This window comes from Aspergillus tanneri (assembly GCF_003426965.1).
Source record: "Aspergillus tanneri strain NIH1004 chromosome Unknown AapTan_3_pilon_pilon_pilon, whole genome shotgun sequence".
NCBI classification, from domain to species: domain Eukaryota; kingdom Fungi; phylum Ascomycota; class Eurotiomycetes; order Eurotiales; family Aspergillaceae; genus Aspergillus; species Aspergillus tanneri.
Genome location: NW_022984630.1, coordinates 3,041,324 through 3,059,642, shown reverse-complemented (window position 1 = coordinate 3,059,642; position 18,319 = coordinate 3,041,324). Strand labels below are relative to the sequence as shown.

General features: G+C 48.0%; 6 protein-coding genes and 1 non-coding gene across 7 annotated transcripts; 2 read left to right on the top strand and 5 right to left on the bottom strand.

Moving 5' to 3' along the window:
* Nucleotides 1–183: 183 nt before the first annotated feature.
* On the bottom strand, nucleotides 184–2,235 carry ATNIH1004_004811 (phosphate transporter; the record flags this gene model as incomplete). The annotated part of the gene is made up of 6 exons (XM_033569478.1): nucleotides 184–191; nucleotides 245–580; nucleotides 638–1,542; nucleotides 1,598–1,929; nucleotides 2,000–2,107; nucleotides 2,173–2,235. The coding sequence occupies 6 exons, from the start codon at nucleotides 2,233–2,235 to the stop codon at nucleotides 184–186; spliced, it is 1,752 nt and encodes a 583-aa protein (XP_033428284.1).
* Nucleotides 2,236–2,906: 671 nt separating this feature from the next.
* Nucleotides 2,907–4,076, bottom strand: ATNIH1004_004810 (uncharacterized protein; the record flags this gene model as incomplete). The annotated part of the gene is made up of 6 exons (XM_033569477.1): nucleotides 2,907–2,950; nucleotides 3,009–3,134; nucleotides 3,186–3,386; nucleotides 3,444–3,596; nucleotides 3,649–3,782; nucleotides 3,841–4,076. The coding sequence occupies 6 exons, from the start codon at nucleotides 4,074–4,076 to the stop codon at nucleotides 2,907–2,909; spliced, it is 894 nt and encodes a 297-aa protein (XP_033428283.1).
* A 1,573-nt stretch (nucleotides 4,077–5,649) lies between these two features.
* ATNIH1004_004809 (class I SAM-dependent methyltransferase) lies at nucleotides 5,650–6,822 on the bottom strand (the record flags this gene model as incomplete). Its single annotated transcript, XM_033569476.1, has 1 exon — nucleotides 5,650–6,822. One exon carries the CDS (start codon nucleotides 6,820–6,822, stop codon nucleotides 5,650–5,652), a length of 1,173 nt encoding a protein of 390 aa, XP_033428282.1.
* Nucleotides 6,823–11,197: 4,375 nt separating this feature from the next.
* Nucleotides 11,198–11,270, top strand: ATNIH1004_004808. Its single transcript has one exon. It is a non-coding gene; the product is annotated as a tRNA-Thr (tRNA).
* A 516-nt stretch (nucleotides 11,271–11,786) lies between these two features.
* On the top strand, nucleotides 11,787–13,703 carry ATNIH1004_004807 (uncharacterized protein; the record flags this gene model as incomplete). Its single annotated transcript, XM_033569475.1, has 2 exons — nucleotides 11,787–12,405; nucleotides 12,463–13,703. 2 exons carry the CDS (start codon nucleotides 11,787–11,789, stop codon nucleotides 13,701–13,703), a joined length of 1,860 nt encoding a protein of 619 aa, XP_033428281.1.
* Nucleotides 13,704–14,025: 322 nt separating this feature from the next.
* Nucleotides 14,026–14,908, bottom strand: ATNIH1004_004806 (uncharacterized protein; the record flags this gene model as incomplete). The annotated part of the gene is made up of 2 exons (XM_033569474.1): nucleotides 14,026–14,815; nucleotides 14,880–14,908. 2 exons carry the CDS (start codon nucleotides 14,906–14,908, stop codon nucleotides 14,026–14,028), a joined length of 819 nt encoding a protein of 272 aa, XP_033428280.1.
* Nucleotides 14,909–17,300: 2,392 nt separating this feature from the next.
* Nucleotides 17,301–17,969, bottom strand: ATNIH1004_004805 (DUF1772 domain-containing protein; the record flags this gene model as incomplete). The annotated part of the gene is made up of 3 exons (XM_033569473.1): nucleotides 17,301–17,328; nucleotides 17,422–17,845; nucleotides 17,900–17,969. The coding sequence occupies 3 exons, from the start codon at nucleotides 17,967–17,969 to the stop codon at nucleotides 17,301–17,303; spliced, it is 522 nt and encodes a 173-aa protein (XP_033428279.1).
* Between the last annotated feature and the right edge of the window lie 350 nt (nucleotides 17,970–18,319).

The window sequence follows — 18,319 nt, the reverse complement described above, 5'->3', positions numbered from 1 at the left end:
TTCACATTCGATAGATTCATCTTACAAATATAAAGAATAGAGACAATTAATCCACTTTACATGGAGATCCTATCTATTATTATTATCAAAAGCTACGTATAAGCAAGAAATATATATCCACAACGCCCGTTCATATTCAATAAACCGAGTGGTAATTACCCAAAACCCCCATCCCTATCCATCCTAAAAGACTGAACCCCAGTAGAATACGAAACCTGAGACACAGCATACTGACTTGACCTACCCAGTCTCCCCAACGCCAACCGCTCCAATGTCTCCGGCTTCCCTCCCCACAACTTCTCCTTTCCTTTCCCGTGAGCCACCTTCATCTGCACAGCCGGGATCCAGAAATGCGTGACGGCCGCCCCGAGGATCATACAAGCGCTGAACACGATGAGGACCCAGCCGTGTCGAATGGTGGGATCGTCGCCGACGCCTGTGCCGAAGTTGTAGTAGGCCGAGAAGATCTGGACGAGGATGGAGCCGAGTTTACCGGCCCCGGCGCTGATTCCGTGGCAGGATGCGCGGTAGCGGGTGGGGAAGAGTTCAGCGGGGAGGATGTAGGTTGTTGCGTTGGGACCTGGTAGAATATGGTCAGATTAAGTTTTGGGATGAGGAGGATCTGGGGCTGACGTACCGAAGTTGAAGAGGGCCTGTCCGATAATGTACAGGGCGATTGCGACGGGTCCTTCCTTGTGCACGGTTATGAACATCGTGCCGAGGGCGATGAAGTGCGCGGCTAATGCGAGGAATCCATATTTCTGTAACGCAGCGCGATCTAGTCGGTGGATGACTAGGATCAGCGCCAGTCCGCCTAGGAAGCTGCCGCTGTTGAGGATGACCAGGGCGTGGGTGGAACTGTTCAGAAACATCTTGTAGATGTCTGCGTCCGGGGAATCGTCTGTTTGCCAAGGGGGAACCCGACCGTGGATGTTCAGGGAATCCCAGGTTTTAGCGAGGAATTGGGGACTCGAGAGACCGATTCCGTAAAAGCCGAAGTCAAGGAGGAGCCAGGAGAGAGAGGTGGCGGCTAGGGTGCGCCAGTTTCCTTCCGTCCAGAAGTACTGGATGATGTCGCGGCGCGTGAGGTCCCAGTGGGAATTGAGGGTCGCGGGCTGGAGAAATTCGGTCTGCGAGAGCGATCTGCTGTCGCTGATGGACTGGGCGGCGAGGGAGACGGCGGGGACAGGAAGGTGGTGCCAACTGTCGATTTCGAAGGATGGGGAGAGTGTGGATGTGGGCTCGTTGAACAGGGTAGTTGCATCGAATTCGGCTTTCACGGGATCGTCTTCGACCTCAAATATAAACCGAGGACTCTCTGGGATGGCAAAGCGGAAAACGGTTGCGACTACGCCGGGAATCACTCCGATACCAACGACCCATCTCCACATGATGTCTACCGTGCGTGTGAGGTCGTCGTATCCTTGCTTCTTGCTGACGGCGACGACGATTAGAGACACGAGGTTCCCTGCGATCTGGCCGAGTGGCTGCATGAAGAAAACTGTTGCCATCATCCGTGCTCGATGCTTCGTAGGGGCAAACCTAACGAGGTCGGTAAGCCGATGGCCATTTAGGATGCAGCCAAAGGGAGCCTTACTCGGATGTGATCACAGCACTGAGAGGGTAATCGGCTCCAACCCCGACCCCGACCAGGATCCTCCACCAGATGAGCCAGGCAAATACATTCATGCTTTGATGTTCGCCGGTTGAGGACATGACCACGCCTAATGTAGAAGCAATCATAAGTACCAGTTCCACTCCGTACATCTTCTTGCGACCGTTACGATCGGCCAGGTACCCAAACAGTACTTGACCCAGTAATGTACCGGCCAGAGTAGCGATGTTGATGTAGGTCAGCTTCATGGAAGACGTTTCATCTCTCCAATAAACGTAGGCCACCATGGGGAGGGCCATGTTGCTTGCGAACAGCTGAAAAAGCGTATTGTGGTCAGTGCTCGAATGGTCCAATGTTTCTCATGGTACAGGAAGTTGAACCCACGGTATAGCCATCAAGAAAGAAGCCAACTCCTGCCACGAATACTACAATCCATTGGTATGACTGCCGATCGATTGTGTCATAGATCTGTCGCATGCGGACATGGCGGTCCTAAACCAGAACAGAGTTAGGCACGGCCAATAGATAGTAGATAGATAGGAAGTATATTGTCATACCTGTTCATGCTCGAAGTCTCGAGCTCTATCGGTTTTGTACAGCCTTGTCCGGAACTTGGGCATCTTGGTGGAGTTGGTTGAAAGCCCTTTTGGCAGTAGTCATAATCAGGAGAGATGCAGTTAATCGGTCAGATATACCATAGACATTATGGAAGACGCTACCCATCCGGTGGCTTCGACGACGGGTCAGACGGAAGAGGTGGCTCAGGCACCATCTGATACAGTCTAGCTGATTGAGGGGGTTTGTTATCTAGGCGGGGACGATGGATTGACTACAGAGCTGCCATTGGCGGGAATACGAGAGAAAGCTCAAACGTGCCGCATTAGTTCCCGCAAGTGGGTCCATGGTTTGGAGTGCAAAGACCAGTTCTTTCCCCCACGTGCTGCCCTCCAGTGGACCAGACTCACCTGAGAGGCTCGCCCAGATATTGCGCCCCACTTATCACAGGTGTCATGGAGGGGGAGGTAATTATTGCAATCATTGCATCGAGTCACGCGTGGTCCACTGGTGCCCCGTAAATTGCGCACAGGCAATGGAACAAATGCTTTACCAAGACACCATCACGCCACAGTCCTCCCTTCTAATCTAAGTACGGAGTATATTAGATATCATATAGTATAGTGGGTATATGTACAGTAATTACTGATGTAAGAGAGTCAACGGTACGCAAGTTTGCCAACCAAGTGTCACCCGTCGTAACTCATTGTTTCAGCCCGAAACATAAAACTTTGTGTCAGTTCATGTGCTCTGCCAGAAATTTGCAGAATGCCTTTCGATCTGCAAATCTTGTCAGAGCTGCAAGGACAGAAGTAACTGAGAGCGACATGCACGGTACCTTCGTCATCTAGGAACTGGATCTGTAATGTTCGCATTTGGGAGAGAAGGTCGAAATTGGGTAACAACTCTAGCAGCACTGGTTTCCCGGCCTTTTTCCCGGGCTTAACACTTTCGATACAATTGACTGGGAGGTTAGCGCGGTCCAATAATATACGATTCAGATCCCATTGCCTACTAGGTATGGATATGTAGCGCTTTAGCTCCTTGCGTTGAGAGTTTGCAAAGAATAGTACCACCTGCCTGCCATTGTGACCGCGGAGGATCCGTAAATTCTGGCTGATACATTCATCCCCGCGTCCCTTTGATTTGGCCTCTGCTATTCCGGCAATATAGACTAGCCTTGATGCCAGTATTATTTCCTGGAACTGAACGCAATCTAGCAACCATGTATCAGCATGAACATAGTGTACCTAACATAGATCCGGATCCATACCGCTCCAATCTTCAAAAGTATAGGATATTTGTGTCGTGAAAACGGTGTGAGCCGTCTGTACCGTCTGTTCTTCTAAAAATGAGACTCGAAGGGATATCTCGTTTGGTAGTTTAGGATGCTCAAGATGAGGAACGGGAAGGCTCGTTGAGCAAACTGGGATGTATAAGTTCCTGGTTAGAAAGTTAAGCTTGGAGAGATGACACACAGGTATGGATGAAGGGACTCTGCTGCCCAACGCCGCCTCCCAACTCCAACGACTTTAGTCTTCCACCGGAATCCTTGCGAATATCGATGTAAGTATATCGGAGTCTGAATAATTTATAATTCCGCACGAATGAACTGCAGTAGAGAGATTAGGTTTTCCTGTCATGGCAAATCCCATCAAAAAGCGACGTACATAGTCACAGCAGGACTAAACGACAGTCTAAAGATTTCGTCATACAGAGAATGGCAGGATGCTTCCCTCGATCGGGATCCAGGCGACGAGGTCGCGGGACTGAGGGGTGGAAAGGGAGGCGACGAGACAAAACTGGCGGAGCTGGAGGAGTGCGTAGAGGAGGAAACAGTACTTTCACGTCGAACAGGGGGTAGTGGCCAGTTTTGTGCATCAAAAATTGAATGTGAACGGCTCATGATAACGGGAGCCGATAGCTTCTTAAAAATGAAGTAATACAAGATGCCAGTAGGAGCTCAATGTGGTATTGACGGATTGGCGATCTTGCGGATCCCCCCAAAACTGATCGGCATGTAGTAGCAAGTCTGGACATCCGTCATTCTCATTCCTGAGATTGCCAGCATTCATCCTCAAGAGCCATTATAAACAATGGTGTGACCCCGAGTAACCGACCGATTTAGAAGGCGGTTTTAAATAGCACCTGGCACGGGCTATTGGAAGACGGAGGAGAAGGGCCCAAAGAGAGACAAGTCCATGGCCAAGTTATTGGTGGAAGACCTTCGCAACGTGCGCAAATGGATGGCTGCGGTTCAAAGCTTGACATCCACCGGCGGGGATGGCCTAGTACAGCCATGGCTAGAAGGTATCACCTCTGTAGTTCGTACTTAGTGCATTTCACCTAGTACTCAACCAGCGTTCCTTGTGCTTCAAGAAGGTAAAAGCCGTGTTTTTGCATTCCAGAAGACAATTAACTCTCGTTGAGTGGGTGGAGCAACACCAGCGATCTCGAGTCGTGTATGGTCCAGCGGGCCAACTTTTGATGGGAATAGTGAGCCAACTGGGTAGTTAACTAGGTTAGTTAATTAGTTCCATTACATAACTAGCCAGCACAGTTTTGTTTGTATCCCCCACCCCACTTTCACATGTCCCTCAAACTATTACTTGATATTACTACAGTCGCCAAATAGTGAAATTAGGAGTATCATTAATCTATATGTCTCTATTGACACCCCCCTCCACACTGGGGTATCCTACTGTTAACTCGAAAACCACAGAAGGCAATATGCGACGCGAAAAAAAACGCACCGGCTTGACTAAGCGAACTAAGCAGAGCTAGAATGAGCAAAAACAGTTCTATAGGGAGGCGCTCGGATCTAACTGTACTGTCGACTGCATGGGTTGGCTTGATCATTATCCTGGCCAGTAATACGCTTTACCATGTTGCGATAGAATTGTCTGATCCAGTTAACGATTAGGGTATGTAGGCTATGCGATAAGGATAATGTATAAACATCTTAAGACTCAAGTCAGAGGTGTTCTGCTGGAGATCCATGATGAAGGGCCACACCGCACGTGGTCAATATCATCAGATCGGGCGCAAAGATGCTCACCTTCCGGCAAAGAAGTACATCAGTGGCAGAACAGGGATGGTCTCTGGAGAATCAAGGTACTGTAGTCGTGTGGTATGAGGAATTATTAAATAGGCAACCAGGTGATTACTCCATCCGATGCAAGTATTATGTGCTCTTATGGGCGAAGTGTCGCACGTTGATCGGGTATTGTCTCTCATCCACTGAGCCAGCGGACATGTGGCGTGCTGCGGCTCTAGTCCGAGCAGCTCCCCTCTTTACCGAAGAGGATGCCTTGGGACGACGGGTTATTCTTTGACGGGGTGCGAAAGCGGCAGAGGCAGATCACTTGTCTATCCCCGATCGGAATGGTGTAGCTGCCTCGCCAAAAAGAAAAGAAAAGAAGAAAAAAGGGAAGCCCCCACAAGTACTCTCTCCCCTAGTCCCATCCTTGCGTGAAAACTTACTGGATAGGCTTTTGCGCAATGATACTGTAGCTTGTGGTCACGAGTCGCATGGTGTCCATCTTAACGAACGCCTTGCCATCCAAGCATAAGCGGTTGATCAGCGTCTTGAAGTGAAGGGGGAGCACGTGGGCCTTGACCAGTCCAAGGATGATCTGTCGCATGGATCTAAAGTAGAAGTCGACCTTCTCAATCAATGGGGTTTGGAGCCCGCCAACACTGGCATTATCCGAGCGAAGCACAGTGAAGCCGGCATCAGTCAAGGCCTTTTCCAAGCTCTCGGGAGTAGGGGTCCCCACGGCCCCAATAAGCGGCTTCACGCGGCGCATGAGCTCGGTGTGCTCGGGATTCGATGGGTCATACTCAGGAAAGCTGACCCAGTCCAGAAGGGAAATCCTGGCTCCCGGTTTGACGACACGGAAGACTTCGTTGAAGAGGCTGGGAATATCCTTACACAGACTTAGGGCTTGGATCTGGTAGAAGGCGTCGAAAGACTCGGACTCGAAGGGGAGGGGAAGGCTATTGAAATCCTGTACAACGAAGGTGTTATCATTGAAACCGCACTTCTCATTGTACGCGCGAGCCTGGGCGATCTGGTTCGGGTCGATATTCAACCCCGTGACTTGCGCGCCGGAGTATTGCGTCATGTGAGCCGCGACGCGGCCGCGGCCGCAACCCAAATCCAACACCTTATCGCCCTTCTCCAATCCGATGTCTTCGGCAATTGACTCTTCATACAGTAACTGATTTTCCAGAACGGTCGCTTTCTTGCTCATGAAAGGTGGAATATACATTTTTTCAACATCACCGAGTGCGCAAAGGTGATTTAGTACCCCGTAGTACGCCTTGAGACAATCACCGACCTTTTGCTGGTAATTGGGCCCTAATTCGTCAACCATTTGTCTTTCGTTGGACCAATCTAGGTTATAGATAACGTAGGATGCCATGAAGTCGTCGACTTGTTTTGGAGTTAAGTTCTGCAGATATCGGAAAGATTTCCAAAACGTTTTCCACCGTTTAGGAGAGGCTGATTTATGCCAATCTGGAGTGCGACGCTGGGCTGATGTGTTGGTCGCAGCCAGCTTCTGCTTTTCGTTCGCAATAGCATCCAACGAGCTACTTTCGGAGCTCCGCCCAGACCGACGCGGTGCCAAGACTGTTTGGGGTTCCATTATAATATCAAGGAGAGAGACACGATCCAACGAGGATGGCGAAAAAAGTTGATGGGGACTCGTATGATGTTTTTTTTATTAAGGTAGGGTGTGGCTATACAGCTGTTAAAGAGGTCATACCAGACTTCGCTTTCATCAGGAAAAGAGGAGCGGGCTAAGTACAATTTATAAGCATCACGGAGAGAAGAAAAGAGAAAAATTTTTTTTTTCTTTCTTTTTTTTTTATTCCCTCCTTCTGGGCCAACGGCCCTGGCGGCGCCGTCGGGAGAGAGAGAGGGGGGATCCTAATAATATGGATTGATTTGCCATATGACCTGCCGTGGGTAGTTTAGTGATGGTCACAGTGGATTATTGTCACCAGATCTGGAAGGCATCGGAAGTATCGGATGTGGCAGGTGCGACAAAGCAGAGCGGGAGGAGACGGCAAAGGCGCCGGAAATGGATATAGTGAACTGTCCTTGGATCCCCTCAAAAGGAATATGATCCCCTGCTCCTCATGGCTGGTGATGAGTCAAAGCTACTCCAACCTGGGATGTCGCATCAAACCCTGCCACTTCCCCTCTTAAATGCAGATGTTTCACTAATAATACCAGTTCTCCTCGCTTGTGTTTTTCTTTTTATTACTTATTCCATCCAAATCAACAACTAGTTCAGTTGACAACTAAACAGCCAGAGCTATGGAGGACTGACTATTACTCCGTGAACTCCGTGCTAGTTCTCGGATTGCTAAGAGCTTCAGCGGGCACTCCGCACTTCCGGAGTACAAGAGTAGGTATTGTAGCTACGACTAGTGGACTCGTATCCTGTGTAACCACTCCTAATTGAGCTATGAAATACAGCACCGTGCGATACCTGAAAGCCCTAACTCCACATGGTGCATAATGGGAGAATCTATTCCGGAGTATCGTCATCCAGCATCGGCCTTGGCGGTCAATGCTTGATCCCCCGACTAGCGCTCCTAGTTTACTACTACATATCTATGGACTACACAGCAGAAAGTTATCTATGGATGTTGAAACATCCATCCTTGCCCTATAGGGATCCTCCGGTTCGGCTTCGGGACCATGTCTTTTCCCCTTGTTTCCTTGGCTCACGGAGCTCCATTGAGCTCATTTCCAAGGATCCTTTCTGTTTCCTTAACCCTCCAATTTTTCCTCCCACCCCGTAACCCTCTCCCTTTTTTCTCCAGGGTGGCTCTGGCGGCCTGGGCAGCCTCGATCAGGCAATTCTGCGCGGTCTCGGACTTTGAAGCCGAACATCCGGCCCACTGGAGACCCAGCCATCCGTATTCCCGCTTATGCAATAAATCATCCATCCTTTGCTTTGGGGGTTTGAAATGCGAGGGTTGGATATAATTACTAATGTTCTGTGACGGATCCATTCCGTTCATTCGGTCTCGGCCAGGATTCAGCAAGTCCACTTACGTGATAAAAGGTTCCGTTCGTCTTTTCTCCTCTCGAGAAATTGACTAATGATATTCCCCACTTAAACGTCATCCGTCGGGATGCGCAGGCTCCGTTGACGATCAGCTACCATTCATAGTTCCTAGCGCTCGTGCCAGCCGATCGTACGCAGAGAGCGGTCTCGTCCGTTTTACTTCTTCTAGCATGGATTGTCGTCCCCAGATATATACTGACAGGCTCATCATGTTCTTGCGATGGGTGGCCACGTCATACTCTTGGGGACCGTGTGTACCCGCCACAACTGGTCTCACACGACATCTGGGTAATCAATTTGACCAGGACATGGCTCAAGGATCTTAATACAATTTAACTTGAATTTTGACATGTCGTTTCCCTGTCAATTTTCCCGTTTGGTTCTCCAGTAAAATTTCCCTGCGCCACGTGATCCGCTCCCGAGTATCCAGGGCTCATCGACGTCCTGCAGAATATCCGCCAACTTCCGTGGAATCGGTGACAGTGTAAACGGCCTCCATGGCTTTTCAATATCATGGATCGATGTCGACGACGTCTAGATAAGCTTATATTTAAGGCTAGTTATCGTTGAATCCTAATCTGCGTCTCTCCTCCATCTGGAGGCCAGGTTTCTGGATCCACCTGTGCTAGGCAGCAAGGTTATCATCTCGGAGGGATAAACTGCCTGGAGTGGCGATGCTGGGACTGTGCTCCAATCAGGGAGAGCCGTGGCTTTAGGTAGTGACAGGGGCTTAGTTTATAGCAATACGATTCGAATGGGAGGTACCAGTACTTGTTTCATCGTGTCGATCTGGGTGAGTTGGGGTGTATCATCGGTACATCCTACTTGGCTTATATTGTGGAGGCTACGAAAGCGGCTGTGAGTGACAGAAGGGAGTGCATTTTGCCTGGACATCTGCTGATGAGTTGTACAAGCATTCCATCATGCGGATGAGCGGAAGCACGGGAACTATCTTGGTATCTCTTACTGGATAATCCGTTGCTATGATCTAGATGTCCTTGCTCTATTATATAATCCCGCGTATCCGCTAACTAGTTAGTTATGAAGAGCTGTCTGATGGTGTACTAATGGGTGCATGTCACTAGGGGTTAGCAATAGACAGCATTATATTCTCATAAATTAACACAGGAACTAACTCCTGCATAGCAGATGACTATTTTAGTCCAAGTCCGCTACTACATTTGCTTCTGTATTGTACCATAACACAAAAGTCCTGTGCAGACTAAGCGATGCTTATCAAATCTATCTGCCTGCTCGGTGTGCGTATCTCATGTGCTTGTTAAAGAAGAAATGACATATACAACGACAACCATCTCTTGTATATAATTAAAAGCCACAGTCTCCCTCCATATAGTTCCAGACTACCATGTCACCCTTGTCCCACGTTACACCCAGGTCCATATCATCTTGCCATTAACCAACTATCTCTGGCAAATAGGCAGTATTGCTCCCACAGAAATTCTATTCAACTGTTTCCAGCATGGTCTGGAATACTGTGATCTCTTTCTGGTGCCACGGCCCGAGAACAGCTATAATACACTCTTGTTCCAAATGCTGGAACTAGCTGTTTCACCGATATGTAATATTGACCCTAAACGATTTGATAGGCTCTTGTGAACCAATTCTAGCGTTACATTACTCCCTAGATGTTCGTTCCACGATCGAAGTTTTATAAAACACAGTTATTTGGCAGATGATCAGGCCAAGAGATGGAAGCAGGGATATACATAGCGAGCTATACACTACTATGGGGTTTGCCGCTTGGCCTGAATGCCTTTGAAATAAAGTTAAGGAATACCCACTTTTGTTCTTAATTTCGTTGGGCTCTGTTTGCAAGCGTACGTCTCCGGTCAAGTCAGGAACGAGATGGGAACACCCGTGACAAACACTGCTGCTTCTATAGCGCACGTCGATAAGGTGATCTGATAACTTGGCAGCTGAATGAGTTCATATGCCAACGTGAGGTTGAGTGGTACTGCCGTGACATAGTCATGAGGATGATTGTAATACATATCGTCATGCTTCTTCTTGGCTGATGACATGCAGTATGCCCAGCATTCTGGGTATTAGTGTCAGCTGTGACTTCGAGGCTGGATTAGTATGGCGCAGGCGTGTGGGAAAAGCTTCTCTAAGGTTGTGTGGTATTGCAAAGTTGATATCGGTGTACCTAGCACTGGTGAATATTAAACTAGTCCAGCTTCGGCGTCTTGGGTACTTTGTAGCTACTTCATACAGCAGTAGTATATAATGGTCCGTGCTATGAGTTGAAGCTAGGAAGTTCAGCTCACATTCAATTTTGCAAGTGTTGTCTTCCAGTTAAGAACAGCACATGTTTTTTAGAGCTGCCACGTGCCTCTCTGTATTAATATTTTGAAGTTATCTAAGTAAATAAAGGTGACACAGGCCTTGGATTACTCATTCCACCATGGCTATGCTGAGAAGCTAGACGGCACTTCTCCTGTGGGATAACTCTTCCAGCGCTGATTTCTAATGCATGATATGACTGGCATTGGTCACAAAACTATATTACTTTTAGACCAAACAGAACCACGGTCATACAAACAAATACTTGTCCCTAGGTCTTGGGATGTTAGCTGTAGGTTAGGGTAGGGGGACATGTGGTCAACTTACTGGGTGAACTTAATTCATCTGATGTTCCTTATGACTGATATAGGATCATGGCATACATTGTCGTCCACCACCGATGGTTCTGCTCCTGTGCGAGTGGCACAGAACTTGCCCTCCTGCACCGCGAACGTGCTAGCTAAATTTTTCAGACTAGCCAATTCTTAGCCACTGAAAATAGGATTTGGGTTTTGCGTGAAGACAATTAGGAATACTAAGATGTGGAAAGCTATAGTGAACGACCAGGGATACACATATCATATATTCATTCTCATTGATATAATTTGGAACCATAGTTCGATACATCAGAACAGCTCCTATGGCTCAGTTGGTAGAGCGCATGACTAGTAATCATGAGGTCCGCGGTTCAAATCCGCGTGGGAGCATTTCATATTTTTGTATATTATTTTTTATTATAACGTATGTAGTAAATAAAGTAAATCTTCTTGTATATTTATTATTTTTATTAATTAGTGTAGTGTAATGTGGACTAATCAACTTATTATTATTGTTTTTATTTGCTGTGTCTGATCTGATCCTCCTAATTGTAATATCTTATGTAGTGTCACACCACCTAACTTATATGCTGCTTTGGCTTGCATTAGGCCCATGATTTGTTCGTGTCTAGACCTATTATTAAACGTCGATTCTGCAGCTCTCTGCATGGATCCACTGTCCGACTTGGCTATGCACCCAATGAGGGGATTGTATCTTTCCAGCACTTCTGTAGTAAGTAAGCTCCGTCTGCACGTTCCAGACAACTCAGCTCATTCACACCTCATTCACGCCACCTGGTTCTGAACGAGCGGGGTATACGTGTATTTAAGCAATCAGATATTCTACTCCTACCCCGCATCCACTCACCTGTTGCTCCCACCAGCATATCTCCGATAAACCTCGCCATGCAAATCCCATCAAAAGACCGGATCGAGCCTGGCTCCTTCAATGTCCCCATAGGCAAATTTCCCGAGACCTGCTCGGCTACTGCCGTCGACGCCGACAAGGTCGCCTCTGATGTGGTTTCAAAGCTCAACGTCGCTCTGTCTCAGAAAGATTTCAAAAGCATCACTAATTTATTTCTGGAGGAAAGCTACTGGCGGGACCATCTGTGCCTGTCGCTGGATTACCGCACAGTGAAGGGCAGAGAAAATATCATCTCTTTTCTCAGTGAGAATCCCCGAATTGTCAGGCTAGAGCTGGATAAGTCGTCCGCCTTTCGGGCTCCCCACATCGGTCCCATCGATGCATTTGGAGAGGTCACCGGCGTCGAGTTCTTTGTGGCCGTCGCTAGCGACATAGGAACCGGGAAAGGCGTGGTACGTCTGGCGGAGAAGGACGGGGACTGGAAGATTTTCACGCTCTTCACGTCCCTACAGGAGATAAACGGGCATGAAGAGTTGACACACAACCGGAGACCCGTGGGGGTACAGCATGGTGAACAGCACGAACGGAAGAACTGGCAGGACCGACGGACCTCGGAGATTAACCTGGAAGAGAAAAATCCGAAAGTGTTGATCGTGGGTATGTCTATCCTTCCCCTCTCTTCACCACCTGACGAGCTAATTCTAATTTTCCCAGGCGCGGGCCAAGCGGGCCTTGCAATTGCTGCCCGGCTCAAAATGCTCGATGTTGACGCCTTAATCATCGACGAGAAAGATCGCGTTGGGGATAACTGGCGCTCTCGGTACCATCAACTGGTGCTGCATGACCCGGTGTGGTTTGACCATATGCCGTATCTCCAGTTTCCGCCCAACTGGCCTATTTTCACCGCCAAAGACAAACTAGCCGAGTTCTTTGAATGTTACGCCAAATTGCTCGAGTTGAACGTGTGGACGAAGACCAAGCTGTTGTCTTCATCGTGGAGCGACGCAGATAATCTGTGGACGATTGAACTCCAGCGACGGAAGGAAGATGGGTCCGTTGAGACCCGCACCGTATACCCGCGCCATATTATCCAGGCCACGGGCCACTCGGGGAAAAAGTACGTCCCAGAGATCAAGGGGACGGACACGTTCCAGGGGACTCGCATTTGCCATAGCTCAGACTTCCCTGGTGCCGATCCCAAGTCGCATGGCAAAAAGGCCGTGGTGGTTGGATCCTGCAACTCGGGACACGACATCGCGCAGGATTATTATGAGAAAGGATACAACGTGACCATGGTGCAGCGCAGCTCGACCTGCGTAGTCTCGTCGTCGTCGATAACAGACATCGCTCTGAAGGGAGTGTACGACGAAACTGGCCCGCCTGTCGAGGATGCCGATCTATGGCTGTGGAGCATCCCAGTGGAACTATTCAAGGCCCAGCAGGTCAAACTGACGGCGGTACAGAACCAAAATGACAAGGCGACGTTGGACGGACTGGAGAAGGCGGGATTCAAGGTCGACCGAGGCCCCGACGATGCCGGTCTATTAATCAAGTACTTCCAGCGTGGCGGGGGGTATTACATCGACGTGGGCGCCAGTCAACTCATCGCGGACGGCAAGATCAAAGTCAAACAGGGCCAGGAGATCACCGAAATCCTGCCGCATGGGTTGAGATTCGCTGACGGATCCGAATTGGAGGCGGACGAGATCGTTCTCGCGACGGGGTACCAGAACATGCGGACGCAGGCGCGGATCATCTTCGGCGATTCGGTGGCCGATCGGCTTGGAGATGTGTGGGGACTGAACCAAGAGGGTGAGTTCCGCTCGATCTGGCAACACAGTGGACATCCCGGATTTTGGTTCGTGGGGGGGAATCTGGCGTTGTGTCGGTATTATTCGCGATTGTTGGCATTACAGATCAAGCTGGTTGAATTGGATGTGCTCCGCAGGGCGTGATATATTAGTTCTCAGAGTATTTGTAGGACAGTGGTACCCGACTAAGGTGTCGGAATTATCCAGTCTAGTTGATGTTAGCCTAGTGATGGACAAGAATAGCAGTCTAGTTTCAGATTAAAGCAGACCCCTCTTTCTTCTAACTATATATAGATCCAGATCTGCACTAAACATTCTGAATAGTAATCATATCCAATTCACCATCTACCCCCGCCCAAAATACAAAAATTGGTATAGTGCAAACACCAGAAACCCAAACAGTACACACAGAAGAAGCAAAGGAAACCATTTTATAAACCCAAAAATAGTACTCCGTAGGACTCTACTATGTTAGCCACCCCTCCACCGCAGCAACATATACCCCTAACGCCAAGAAACAAGTACACACTGCATGATCATCACCGGACAGCAGCTCCGCCAAGCGGACTCTCTGCGCCCGATCCCACCCACCCACCACGAACCCTTTTTTCGTCAACATGGCTAGCCACGGTCGTCGCGGGCCGGGGTGGTCTGGATCAGTCATGCAGAGGACGAATCTGCCACTGCTACTGGTACTACTTCTGCTGTCGGTATTGTCGGTTCCGTCTTCCGAGGAGTGGGATCGTGGGCGTCGGTCCCAAGTTAGTTCGAGGGGAGGGGGCACGTCTTCATTTAGGTTGTTGTTTGTGGATGTGTAGGTGGAGTTGGAGTTATTTGATAAAAACGAAGAAGAAGATGGTGAGTGCTTGAGTTGAAATCTATATCCTCGGGACGTAGTTTGCGCGATCCATTGCATATTCCCACAGACGAGGTATACATTTGGAGATCCACGTTTCGGAGTAGTATAGATAGCCCCTAGGAAATCATGCCCTGAAGATACTGCTGATGATGCGGCGGTAGAAGACGGAAGATGCGAATATGGCTCGCTCTGCACGAGATACATATCATGTGCGTGCAGCTTGGGAAGACCGTTAGGAACGGATTTACTGAGTCGAGAGGGCTGATAGATTTCCAGAACGGGGATGACGCGTGCCGGGGAAGTGAACTGTTGAATTTGGAGGAGGAGACGAGGGGTGAGACGTAGACATTGCGAGGACTTCGGTGGCGGATGAGCGAGCGGGAACGTTTGGGATGAACTATATGTCGGTGGAATATATTGTTATTTTATTTGATCGTGGATAGCCCTAGGGATGGACGGACCTCTTGGTGGTGGTTGATGTGTCGCTCATGATGAAATTCCTCACTTATACTTGTAGAAGAATGCATAAGAAAGAGGATGGAAAGATGATGATGTAGATAGCGACCGTTATATACCAATAATCCGTGCTAACAAGTATATACAACACAAAGAACCTGGAAAGTCGTATTCGTATCAAAAAGGAGCGGTGATTCGCTGAGCGAATCTTGTCTGCCTGACGGAGATTCAAGCTTATTCCACAAGGATAGCTAGCCCCACTGCCAGTTTATGGGTCTGTCAATGATTCAGATAAGCGGATACGACATCCGAACCTGTTGAAGAACCCTATATGGGATAAGGAAACAGACGTTGCTGCCTGGAAACAGTTGCTGCCTGACAGTATCGTCCATTGCATATCTGACAGCACAGCCTCGATCGTCGCTGTTACACATGTGACTTCAACGACGTGCGATGATTCGAATCGTATAGTCGTATATCTTGCCAAGTCTGGTCGTATAGCACTTCGCCTGTTCGAGTTAGTCTGTCTCGGATGAGCCAAGAATGAACTGGTGATGGAATTTAAGGAAATGCTAGCATATGGAGAACAAAGCCTTTTTTCCGACTTGGCATGGATATATTTTAGAATATTATTACTCCTTGTCAGGGATTGAAGTAAAGTTTACGTACTACAGTGCTTCTCTGAATCTTAAAATAGGTAAGATATCGCTAGTGCGTTTCGGCGGAAGAGTATAAGTAACTATATTCTTCAATTTCGCCAATCAAAGCTGCTGAAGTTGCAGTTCATTCTTAGGCTGTATTATAAAATCAGTACATCTACTATGTAGAATAGAAACCAGCATGTGAAAGTCTGTGGGTCTCCGCCTTGTCTGATGATTCTACAACTAAGATGTACGAATGAGTGTTGCCTAGATCAGCTCTGCTGCAGGGATTAAACTGCTTCACAGTCGCCATTCCCCATTATTCTTAGAAAGACAGCAAGCTATGGTCTTATCCTATCCCCCGGATGGATTAATCAGTATGGAGTGCACTATTCTTCCGTAGAGGTAGACGTATCTAATAATTCTCTTTAAGAAGTATTGCAAGGAAAGCGCAGTATTCCATTCTATCTCTGCTCTTGTATCTTCCGTAGCGATCTGCAACAAGTGCCTCAAAGTTGGCAGATCTAGGACTAATTAAAACCTATCAAATCAAATCAATGCACTAGAAAATAGTAAAACACCGATCTCAAGTTCCAAATAGACAACTAATTAGAAGTAGAGAGTGTATGCAGCTCAAGGATTGGAACAGTGCCAGCAATATTCCAGTCATGGCCTGGTGGTACGTTCTGTAGATTAAGCATGTCATCATCATAGCCCGTAAATACAAAAGAATAGGTGAAATTGGAAGAAAGTAGAGCAGCGAGGTTGCCACCTGTAACCAGACTATCGTATGATGTGATATGGATTTCAGGGGAATAAATCAAGGGCGATGCTTAATCGACACCCCCATAAGATAGATCGACACCCCCACGTGACCCACTAGTGCAAATAGGGTTTCCAGCCTTCAGCGCTTTACAAGCTATTCTTAAATAAACAGCCTGCTTGACCGAGCGATTGTTTTTTTTAGTCTTGGAGGTCTTGATAGTCACCGCGAAGCTATTCTGTTTACCAAATTTATTAATATGTTATCCCGGGGCTGACTAAGATATATATTGCCTGACGAATATGGCCCCAACACAATAGGCACTCCGAAGACACGATCCCATATTATACGATCCCACGGCTGCGCACTGGAAGACCTTGGTAGACACTAGGTTAAATAGCGGTCTGCTACCTTAAGTAGCAGACCAGGGAGAAGGACTTTAAGAAGATAGCTTAGGCAATACACTCCTTCGCAAGACTTAAGAGAATCCCCTAAGTCCTCCCCAGGGCCGCTATCGAAGGCAGCCCCTGGGGCCTCCTTTCCTATATTCGACGGTCCCTACAGCTTATAGCGCTATACACTCTTGTCCAGTCCCCTACTTACCAGCTGTGTGATAAGCAATATTACAAATAAATTTAATTACTGCATATTCAGTGTCAAGGATTCCTCCTCGAGATATGGAGGCAAGGGGATTTTGTGGAGATTAGTATTATAATCCTCTTAAGGCTTTGGTTTATCTTAAAGCTTTTATAGCCCTGGAGATAAATACTAATGACTGATTTAATGCCACTGGGTTAACTGGGGTGGTTATTCTGTATAGCTAACTATTGTGTTAGCATAGTGTTTACATTTTGCCCTAATATTTAGCCCTAATCCACATTTTTCGCATAGTGCTATACCATATTTACACTAGTGGGTCACGTGGGGATATCGATCTATCATATGGGGGTGTCGATTAAGCATCGCCCTAAATCAATGTATAAGTGAAATATACAATACTATCTATCTTCCTAGAGGATATACTATTCATTTTCAAGTAAGAGAGACAATCTGTTATAGGTATAAGAACATAATACATACACACATCATATTCCCTATGAAAAAACAGCCACTAACCCAATAATCCCCCCGGCCAAAGGAAACAAACTCCTCACGGCATTCAACACTATCCACCTCTCAAAACTCTCCACTGTATCAACACTGGACTTTTCGTCCGGCACCCAGGTGGAGTTAGCCTTATCGAGGAGACCCTGATTCGTACGCCTCATCGTCGCCAGCGTCCACGGCACAATCCCCAGTGTCAACACCGCAGCAGTCAAGTACAACGAGGAGACACATGCACATGTACTATTCTGCACTGCGAGCGGGAAGGTGGACTCAGATCGTGCGGCCCAGGCGAGATAGCCGAAAGCGACGGCGGTGACGAGCGCAATAGGCGGGTTCTGCGCCTTGCCGTTCTCGTACATGTTTCGGAATTGCTTCACGGTGATGGACAGCGGGATTTGTTCCTCGCGGTGGGACTGGAGCAGCGCAGGGATGACGTTGACGCTGAGGGCGGCGATATTCCCTTATGAATTGGGTTAGTGGTTAACCTAAGGAGGGTCAAGGGAATACGATATACCGGATAGCCAGGCAGCGCCGGTTAGGCCCACTGTTTGGGCGATTCGGACTCCAGAAGGAACTGAGCTCATTGTGTCGATGATGATATCGATCGTACTGAGAAATAGCGAGAAATTTGTCTGGGATGGATGGGGCTATATACTGGACTATGGGTCGTGACGTCATCGATCCATGGGGATTCGGCCATGATGAACCTTTTTAGTGGTTTCACCCATAGATTCAGAACGGGATTAGAACCAGTGAGGATCGATGATTCTTGAGTTGTTGGTATGGCATGACTGTTCCAGATCTGTGTGGTCGGGTTCTGCGGGTTTTGTCGGGTTTAGTCTGTTTACTTGGAGATATACAGAGTACTAGATGTATCAATTTAAGATTATCGGGACAAACATTAATTATGTCTCTTTTATATGTAATCTAATTA